This window comes from Bufo bufo, chromosome 2, assembly GCF_905171765.1.
Source record: "Bufo bufo chromosome 2, aBufBuf1.1, whole genome shotgun sequence".
Classification (NCBI taxonomy): domain Eukaryota; kingdom Metazoa; phylum Chordata; class Amphibia; order Anura; family Bufonidae; genus Bufo; species Bufo bufo.
In genome coordinates this window covers 507,505,343-507,516,443 of record NC_053390.1, presented here as the reverse complement: position 1 = coordinate 507,516,443, position 11,101 = coordinate 507,505,343, and the positions used below count along the sequence as shown (strand labels likewise).

At 42.9% G+C, this 11,101-nt stretch overlaps 1 protein-coding gene across 1 annotated transcript in view; it reads left to right on the top strand.

Annotated features, from left to right (window-relative positions):
* The window catches only part of LOC120990953 (low-density lipoprotein receptor-related protein 2-like), a 41,935-nt gene extending 31,969 nt beyond the window's left edge, over nucleotides 1–9,966 (top strand). Inside the window, exon 9 of the mRNA XM_040419843.1 lies at nucleotides 9,931–9,966. Coding sequence (XP_040275777.1) covers nucleotides 9,931–9,960 — 30 coding nt within the window. The 3' untranslated portion in view covers nucleotides 9,961–9,966. The remainder of the gene's footprint in view (nucleotides 1–9,930) is intronic.
* The last annotated feature ends 1,135 nt before the right edge of the window (nucleotides 9,967–11,101 follow it).

The following is an 11,101-nucleotide window of genomic DNA, read 5'->3' as shown; positions in this document are numbered from 1 at the left end:
GCTTGTGCAAAAATGTGGCTTTTGTTTGTGTATCCTCCAGTAAATAACCCAGTTTGTTCACTTTTGGCGAGACCTCTCCTCCAGGGGTGTAGCTAAAGGCTCATGGCTCTGGTGCAAGAGCTCAGCTTGGGCCCTCCTTCCCTCAGTGCTTTATGGCTAGGGGTTGCAGTGCACCTTTCCTTTCTGCTGCCTGAGGTGAAAATTGAAACTGCACCCCTCCCCCCCCCGACGACGAAGTTCTTGACTTAACCCCTTCCCTCCAGCCGTAGTGTTGAAGACATACTTGGAAAGCATTGCATAAACACAAAACATACAGGGTAATACAGTGCCACACATCTTGCGGTGAGGTCTCCTTTAATGTAGATACTCTTTCCTCATCTTCTCCTTTCATACCAGACCTCCATGATGATTTATTTCGGCCATCTTTTCTCTGCAGAGTATGACGGACCTCTTAGTTTCCTACTTTTTCATTATCCTCCCAACTTCTGAACACCCTCTCTTGTCACCATTTAATACTACAGAAACAGTGGCTCTGAAAATACTAGTACCACACAGTGTCCTCTTAAATAACTATTGGCACATAGTGCCCTAAAAAGCGTAAAGAAGACCCTGTCTCCTGGACTGTGCAAAGGTGTTTACTCCTGCTAGAAGATCCCTGGGGAAGAGAGAAGAATCTCTTTAACCTCCTGTTGGCTCTGGTGGGGAAAAAAGTCTACTTCTGGAACACCACACAGAGATGACACTTAATTGAACTTTCTCCTGATTTGGGACCCATTCCCCCTTACATAGACAGTAGCAACTGAGAAAATCTGCCCTGACTGATCTGAGCCCTTGATGTACTGCTGATAGGGATAATAGAGAATCCTCCGCTAACTTAAATATCTGAGAGGGACATGAGACTTGGAGCTCTGGTACCCCCTTGTCTGACGTGTGCTACCACAGTCACATTGTTGGCATAAACCTTTACATTCCTGCCCCGGATGACAGAGTCCCTGAATCAGTGCCAACAGGACCGCTTTGAAATTGTGAGATTGAGTGTGTAACTGTCAGTCTCCCTGAAGCAGAGACTCCGCATGAGCAAAAATCTTACCTTTTTCAAGGCACTCCTCTCTGCAGATTCTCCAGATCCATCCACCAACTCAATGATTTCAAGGTCTGAAGGGATAGTGATCTCTGAATCTAGAGATTGCTGGCATCTGTCTCAATCTGCTAGGATCTGGAGTTGTAGTTCTGAGTTATGTTATGTTGGGCGCGTTCTACCACTGATATAGATGATAGGGAAGAAAAACAAACGAACCAGCACCTCCATAATAAGTAAATATGAGAATGCAGGTGCACGCTACCTTGGCTGAAACACAATTGGATTAGTAGATATACAGGTAACAGCACTCTGCTAGTCAATTGCACAAAGATATAAGCAAACACTGAAAAAATAGCTGCTTGGTGGTCATACTTACTGCAAATGCAGCTAGAAGCTCTTTGCGAATATAATTGATCAAAAATATTTCGGGCCCATCTACCAGACGACAAGGTGGCTTCTAATCAGATGGGTCCTACTCTAACATGCTACTATTAACAAACAAATTGATCCCACAGGAGGTTGTCATGCTATTCATTGAGAGAAAAATAATAATCAGGTGGTCTCTAGGGTTCAAATGACATAGATGTAGGAAACGACTAACACAAATCAATCATAAAGATTAGATCTAGGAGAATGATGTCCAAGGTGGCGTATATGGGCATGCAAGTAATGGTGACACTAGGCATATCCATAATACATTATGGAATGCAGCAATAGAGCAACTGGGGGGTCACCAACCCACACACCCACCGGTGGTGGGACATGCCCTAGGTCAATACGGACATAGATGTGAGGCACCATGTATTACTACAAACCTCTTATTACCAGGTTTAAAATCATATACATATATAGACAAAGCAACATAATTTGCAATCTACAATTTATGCTATAATAAATATAATGGAACATCTACACAATAGATAATTTGTCTAGGGATATAAACATATATTTATCCCTACCCTGTATGTAGAATGTCCTCTACTGGACATGACATCCAGAATAGAGGCAAATATGGATCCATGAGAATAGAAGTCCGGACGAAGCGCAGTGCACTTACAGGATGTGAGGAGCTATCACCCGGAGCATGCGCTATGATCTGTAAACAGGATCGGGACAACAAGAAGCACTGCGCATGCGCGAAAGGATGCAATTAGATACTGACACCAGCGCCGGAAAGACGCATGCGCCGCGCATCTCCACTGATATCACAGGCACCGAGCTATGAATATAGCGGATCCCGGCCCTGAGGTAGGAGGGCACAGATGACGTAGACACGCTCCCCATGTAAGATAGCTACAGTGATTGGCTGATACTAACAGCAAGTGAAACCGAGGGCTTAAATGCCCAGACCCCGCCCCCAACATTGAACCTGTGAGTTTCCCCTGAAGACGCCGAATCGCTCGGCGAAACATGTAGGGAAGCAGGCTTCAGATTTTAGGCAGGAAGGCTATGTAGGGATTTGCAAAAAAGAGCACTTTAGTGTGCGGCTCAAACCCTTTGGGGGTGACATTAGTTGAAGTGAATCACATCTCGGTATTAAAGACTGTATCCGTTCATAACCTACTCCTGATAGTTTTAATCGTTTGATCCCAAGATTTACATGTTTATTTTAGTAATAATAATAAAGATTAGTTTTAATGTACTGTCGGTGAGGTTGCAACAACACGCTAAGGTCCTAGAGACCACCTGATTATTATTTTTCTCTACTCTAACATGCCTCTCCTGGGCTTACAGCCTACAATCTGGGCAAAGTGGTACCCAGCTGGTTCAAACTCACCACCAGGGGGCGCCACCCCCCAGTGGCAGTGACAATAGGGAAGAAAAACAAACTAACCAGCACCTCCATAATAAGTAAATGAGAACGCAGGTGCACGCTACCTTGGCTGAAACACAATTGGTGGTGAGTTTGAACTGTGCACCACCGCCCATTTACCATGTGCTTTTAATTAGATAGCTTGTACAGCTGTATTCTACTTTGCCCATACTGCAGGCTCACAGCCTGGGAGAGGCATGTGTAGGATACAGCTGGGTACCACTTTGCCTAGATTGTAGGCCGTAAGCCCATCTGATTAGAAGCCACCTTGTCGTCTGGTAGATGGGCCTGAAATATTTTTGATCAATTATATTCGCAAAGAGCTTCTAGCTGCATTTGCAGTAAGTATTGCCACCAAGCAGTTATTTTTTTCAGTGTTTGCTTATATCTTTGTGCAATTGACTGAGTGCTGTTACCTGTAGTTCTACTAATCCAACTGATATAGATGTCATTATCCCCAGAACTAACAGTTTCCCTCAGAGAAACTATCTGAACTAAAGCTCATGGACCTTTGTCTGATTTTGAACTGCTTTCTGAAGCGACAAAACACACTTGAGACCTGGGAATCTAGAATAATCCCTAAAAACTTGCAGAGACACAGTATTTCTCTAGATTTATCTCCCATCCTAGTTTCTAAAACCTGTCTCATCCAACAAATCTAACCCTGAAGACTCTGTTCTGATTCTGCAATTACAAGAAAATTGTCTAGGTAGGGGACTGACTGCCACCTTTTCTCTCACCTGAACCATAATTTCTGTCACAATCTTTATGAAAACCCTCGGGGCCTGTGATAACCCAAAAGGAAGGTCCTGGAATTGGAGGTGAAGAATCTGCTCTTCTAGTTGGACTGCTACACTCAGGAATTTCTCATTTAATGAATTGGGACATGTCAGTTGCCATGAAGCAGTCTGGAAAAAGATTGTTCAGTATGGAAATTTCTTGTACACTAGATACTGATTAGAAGCATTTAAATTTGATCATGCAGAATTAGCATTTTTGCAAGAGTGGAGTAAAAACCCCTGCTCTGGGACTTGGCCTAACAGCACTTTCTGTATTGGGGAGAATATCTCTGAAACAATGTCCACCTGTTTTATGGGGCCTGAGGGGGTATCTTTGACTAGCTTTTTCCCTAGATGACTCAAATTTCAGCTTTAGCCCCTCTTACTGACTTTCCAGGGACTGCTGAAGATTTTTTGGCTGTTGTGGAAAGAATGTTAGATGACCTCCCACGGGAGGCCTGATGAATTCTTTTAGCTTTCTTGGACCCTCCAAATTCCTAGCCTGATCTCTTCCTCTGAAATCCTCCCTTCTATTTTTGAAATGAAAGGACCGCCTAGAGGGCTGTATGTTGGTAGAGTGAAACCCCTTCTTTTTGAGACATATTTTCTTGTAAATCTAGCAATAGCCCAAAAAGAAATTCACCTTGACATGGGATGGCAAATAACCTTGGCCTTCGAACTTGCATCTCTGTTTCACCCCCACAGCCAAATTGCTTTTATGAGAGGAGTTAACCCTGGCTGAAAACCTCAAAGAATCTGTAGTCGTCAGCTAAACAATCTCTAAGGCATTAATCATCATCGGGAAAGGATAATTGTTCCCTAGGGGTACCCCCTTTTTTATGTTAGCTTTCAACTGTCCCATACATAGTTTGAGGGATCTGGCCACAGAAGTAGCAGCAATGACTGGTATAAGAGCTGCTGTTTTTTTTTTATTATTATTTTACATACTTTGACTACTGTGGTGTAATTTTTTTAATTTATTTTTAAGCTCTATCCTAAGCTTCAGATATTTCATCATCAAATGTGTATTTTCTTCTAAATGAGGAAGGAATAAACAAACTTCCTGTATGATTTCTGTCATTTTTTAGAGGGAACGGTCTGAATATTCGTATGTACATCAAAAACTTTCCTTTTCCTTTGCCCCAGACCTCAAACATTTGCATCCTGAACGAACTGCGGCAACTTTTCCTCGTCCAACCCCATAGTAGCTCTAACTGCCTTAACCAGGACAGCTTGTATTCTCTACATGAAAGGGTGGCTTCCCAGCAGACTCGTCCTCAGAAGAATCCTCTGTCGACTGTAATTCTCCCTCTTCCTGCCCAGATACAGTCCTGATCAAAAGTTTAAGACCACTTGAAAAATGGCAAAAAATCATATTTTACATTGTTGGATCTTAACAAGGTTCCAAGTAGAGCTTCAACATGCAACAAGAAGAAATGGGAGTGAGACAAAACATTTTTTGAGCATTCAATTAATTGAAAATAACGATTAAACTGAAACAGGCTGTTTTTCAGCTGATCCAAATTTTAGGACCACATGCCTTTTAAAAGGCCAAATCTGTGCAAAGATGTGGATTTATTGTCATTTTCTGTCAGGTAGTCACACGTTGTGATGGCAAAGGCAAAAAAACCTCTCCCTTTTTGAACATGGTTGGGTGGTTGAACTGCATAAGCAGGGTGTCTCACAGCGCGCCATCGCTGCTGAGGTGGGACGCAGTAAGAGTCATTTGGAATTTCTTAAATGATCCTGAGGGTTATGGAACCAAAAAGTCAAGTGGAAGACCCAAAAAAATGTCATCAGCACTGAGCCGGAGGATTCAATTGGCTGTCCGTCAAGACACTGGACGATCCTCGACCCAAATTAAGGCCCTTACTGATGCTGACTGCAGCCCCATAACCATCAGACGGCATCTGAGACTGAAGGGCTTCAAAAACAAAAGACGTCTTCAAAGACCTCGTCTCCTTGAAGCCACAGAAATGCTCGTTTGGACTTTGCAATAGAGCACCAAACATGGGACATTCAAAGGTGGAAGAAAGTTTTATACTCTGAGAAAATTTAACCTTGATGGTCCTGATGGTTTCCAACGTTACTGGCATGACAAGCAGATCCCACCTGAGATGTTTTCTACGCGCCACAGTGGAGGGGGCGCCATAATGGTCTGGGGTGCTTTATCCTTCAGTGGAACAATGGAGCTTCAGGAAGTGGAGGGGCGTCAAACGGCCGCTGGCTATGTCCAGATGTTGCAGAGAGCATTCCTCATGACTGAGGGCCCTCATCTGTGTGGTAACGACTGGGTTTTTCAACAGGCCAATGCTACAGTACACAATGCCCGCAGGACAAGGGACTTCTTCCAGGAAAATAACATCACTCTTTCGGCCCATCCTGCGTGTTCCCCTCATCTAAATCCAATTGAGAACCTTTTGGGATGGATGGCAAGGGAAGTTTACAAAAATGGACAACGGTTCCAGACAGTAGATGGCCTTCGTGCGGCCGTCTTTACCACTTGGAGAAATGTTCCCACTCACCTCATGGAAACGCTTGCATCAAGAATGCCGAAACGAATTTTGGAAGTGATAAACAATAACGGCGGAGCTACTCATTACTGAGTTCATGTTTGGAAGTTGGATTTCTGTTTTTGGGGGGGTTTAGTTTTTTAGTTTTTTTTTGGAGGTGTGGTCCTAAACTTTTGATCAGCTGAAAAACAGCCTGTTTCAGTTTTAGTTTTCATTAAATTGAATGCTCAAAAAATGTCTCACTCCCATTTCTTCTTGTTGCATGTTGAAGCTCTACTTGGAACCTTGTTAAGATCCAGCCATGCTAAATGTTTGTTTTTTTTGCCCTTTTTTCAAAGGGCAAAAAAAAACTTCCAAAAAAAACTTTTGATCAGGACTGTAATACTTTACGGTCACTGAAGGGAGGGCTATACATCACTATGGAGGTACTAGGGCGATTGTTAAGCAGACCAGTAACTCTCTTCAACCTCGTCCCATATTAACTGCTTAATGTTTTCCATAAGGGATGGGGGCTTCTTTCTACGCTACCTTGCTAATGCAGGCTTAACACATGGGGCTTAGCTCAAGCAGAGGGCAGCTTTCACTTACAACCATCACAACCCTTCTCCTTTTTGTCTTGGAGCTTTGTTGTAGATTCCTCAGACACCTGAATATAGATGACGCACATGAGAACAAACAATGGTAATACTGGGGTTAATACCCCTGTTCACCCAACCCTGGTACTGGAGGGTCATTGGTGGTTTTAGTGGTCTCTGAACCAGCTCCATACTGGCATCAAAAAAACAAGTTTTAGGTAGTGTGCTCCTCTCCTTTCATTACCTGGCTTGTACAGGGAATTGGCTGGGCTTTCTCTTGGCTTGCACGATACCGGTGCCTCCTACTTCTGGCCAATAGCTGTGACCGCTTCCTCCCTCTGCTGAAAAAAACTGAAATGACATTACGTGCATGGAGGGGAACTTGCCAACTCTGTACCCGCTGCAGAAGGATGCGCAGGCATGGCCCACAGAGATCCTCAGACACACAGACCTGCTAGAAAGAACCCATCATGCCCCTGCTGGGAAGGAGACTGGAGTCGGGTAGGAGCAGAGAAGTTGATACTGGTCTTATTGCAGTGGCTCCTATTGGAGTGTTATGCTGAACGAGGTAACCCTCCATACATTTGATTGCTGGGCCCCCAGCAGTTCCAATCTCAGCAATTCTGATTCCTCCTATCTCCTTAGGACAGAAAACAAAATTGTGGATAGAGAGGGAGTTCCCTTTTTTCAGGCGTTTCTGGTTCCTATTTCCTGTCCTGAGGTGGTGGTTCGTCTCTCCAGGGTTGGTGTCAAAGGGTGAAGATAAAATAAAGACTTGGCATACTGGTACATACAGCAGTGTGCGGCATAGCAGAGCCAAATGTAGGTTTGAGTCATGTGGCTTGTATAGGTGAAATGATTTTTAAAACTTTATTTGGCCACATGGCTAAACTGCATACATTGTGAACAGGCACACCAAGGGTACATTCACATGACATGGCTGTTTTTAGAACCATTCCAGTCTATGGATCTAATCACATGGTCCTTTTTTATGGCCCATTGTTAACTGACAAAATTATGTCCTTTTTTTTTTAATCATGGACAGACAGACCCTGTACACTGCAAGAGGGATAGTAAGGTGTTTGTTAAACTGCCTTTAACTGTTTTACCATTTTCAATGGCCTATTTATTTTGGTATGTAGCCTAAGATTGCAGGTTTTAAAGGGAATCTGTCACCAGTTGTATGCTGCTAGGTTCTAACTGCTCAGGAATATGGGAACTCGTTGGCATGCACTGGAGCGGGTCAATACAAGATTTTAGGTATTTTGTTTTTGAAATTGCTAACTTCTTGATAAGGATCTGTCACTAGTTTGTTTCCCTTAGTTGGGACACCATAGAACTGGTGACAGATTCCCTTTAAGGCTACCTTCACACTAGCGTTGTTGCGGACCCGTCATGGATCTGCAAAAACGCTTCCATTACAATAATACAACCGCATGCATCCGTCATGAACGGGTCCGGTTGTATTATGTCTTCTATAGTCATGACCATTGAAAGTCAATAGGAGACCGATCTGTTTTCTATTGTCACAGAAAATGGATCTGTCCCCATTAACTTACATTGTGTCAGGATGGATCCGTCTAGCTCCACACCACATCATAGTAACATAGTACATAAGGCCGAAAAAAGACATTTGTCCATCCAGTTCGGCCTGTTATCCTGCAAGATGATCCAGAGGAAGGCAAAAAAAAAAACTGAGGTAGAAGCCAATTTTCCCCACTTTAGGGGAATAAAAAATTCCTTCCTGACTCCAATCAGAATAACTCCCTGGATCAACGACCCCTCTCTAGTAGCCATAGCCTGTAATATTATTACGCTCCAGAAACACATCCAGGCCCCTCTTGAATTCCTTTATTGTACTCACCATCACCACCTCCTCAGGCAGAGAGTTCCATAGTCTCACTGCTCTTACCGTAAAGAATCCTTTTCTATGTTTGTGTACAAACCTTCTTTCCTCCAGATGCAGAGGATGTCCCCTCGTCAGTCACAGTTCTGGGGATAAATAGATGATGGGATAGATCTCTGTACTGCCCCCTGATATATTTATACATAGTAATTAGATCTCCCCTCAGTCGTCTTTTTTTCTAACGTGAATAACCCTAATTTTGATAATCTTTCAGGGTACTGTAGTTGCCCCATTCCAGTTATTACTTTAGTTGCCCTCCTCTGGACCCTCTCCAGCTCTGCTATGTCTGCCTTGTTTGCAGGAGCCTAGAACTGTACACAGTACTCCATGTGTGGTCTGACTAATGATTTGTAAAGTAGTAGGACTATGTTCTCATCACGGGCATCTATGCCCCTTCTGATGCAACCCATTATCTTATTGGCCTTGGCAGCAGCTGCCTGACACTGTTTTTTGCAGCTTAGTTTGCTGTTTATTAAAATTCCTAGATCCTTTTCCATGTCAGTGTTACCGAGTGTTTTACCATTTAGTATGTACGGGTGACTTGCATTATTCCTTCCCATGTGCATAACTTTACATTTGTCAGTGTTAAACCTCATCTGCCACTTCTCTGCCCAAGCCTCCAATCTATCCAGATCCCTCTGTAGTAGTATACTGTCCTCTTCAGTGTAAATTACTTTACACAGTTTAGTGTCATCTGCGAAAATTGATATTTTACTATGCAAGCCTTCTACAAGATCATTAATAAATATATTGAAGAGAATAGGGCCCAATACTGACCCCTGAGGTACTCCACTAGTGACAGTGACCCAATCTGCGTGTGTACCGTTAATAACCACCCTCTGTTTTCTATCATTGAGCCAGTTACTTATCCACATACAGACGTTTTCTCCCAGTCCAAGCATTCTCATTTTATATACTAACCTTTTATGTGGTACAGTGTCAAATGCTTTGGAGAAGTCCAGATATACGACATCCATTGATGGACAGAAACGCTGCCTGCAGTGTTTTTCTGTCTGATGGGAATGCAACCAAACGGAATGAAATGCATTCTGGTACATTCCGTTTAATTCAGTTTTGTCCCCATTGACAACGAATGGGGACAAAACTGAAGAGTTTTCTTCTGCTATTGAGATCTGTCATAGGATTTCAATAGCGGAAGAAAGCGCTTCAATGTAAAAGTAGCCTAACTTGCTTCACATGAAAATAATACATTTTTGCTTTCTAATCCAGTGTTTCACCATGTTTTTAACTTTTCATCCACAGGAACTGAACGCTGCAAGTCTCCCTCTATAACGCAAGAAAGAAATATGAATTAAAATAAATGATGTTAAACTTGACTGTGTTGACCGTGTTCTTTGCCATCTTCTCTTAGGCTACATTCACAGTAGAGAAAAAAAAACCTGCTGTTAAAGGTTTACTGTCAGCTTTTCTCTGCGCTTTTTTTAAGCTATTTTTCTGAAAACTGCTCCCTTGACTCGTATGGGGGCTGTTAGGCCATTAAAATGGGCAAAAGATTAATTTGTTTTATTTCACATTACAGACCACATTAGTCAGTCTGTCCAGACTAAATTGACGTGTTCAGATTTAATCTGTGTATATAGCCAGACGGCCAGTTTTAAAGTGGTTATCTGGGCATTTATATTGATCACCTATGCTCTGGATAGGTCATCACTATCAGATCGTGGTGGTCAGACACCAGAGACCCCTGCCGATCACTTTTGTGAATGCCGAGGCCTCTTCCTAGGAAGTTTGATTTCACAGTACATTGGTCACATGCCCTAGTTGCAGCTTGGCCCCATTCAAGTCACTGGGTCAGAGTTGCAATACAAAGGTCGCCGTTATAAATTCCTAGCTAACCCCTTTAAGTGTCAACATAGATTTGTCTAGGAAGGAACAACCAGTATGTGTTAAAGCATCCTGCGGGTGGTGCTATATGAACATGTCAGTATAATGGGTATAAATGAATTAATAGTAACTTTTATTGCTACACAGATTCAGAATTTACCTTTTCATATTGCATGCAAATTAGCAGTTTGTCTAGTAGGTGGACAGTCCAGAAAAATACTAGACAGGTGGGGCTCATGAAGTTGGAGGGTCTTAGATCTGGTGATCACGGAGATCATCGTAACATTGGTTAATAGTTTATTCTGGCGCGGCCGATCCAACATTCCAGTATTTTCATTCAGGTATTGTCGAACATCCAACTGAAACTGAGGAGGAGCACCATCCTATATTTGGCAGATCTTCCTCGATCTGTAGCATAAGCCATTCCCTAATGTAGGAGTAAGCAGTGACAGCCCTCAGCAAAAAAGGGACTGTAGGCTTTGTGTCTACTCATTGCACGGAACACGTTTACTTTGAGTCCCTTTTGAGCTCAATAAGATCACATGGGTTTTTGGTGCCCCAGATTCTAATGTTGTGGTGGTTGACCTTA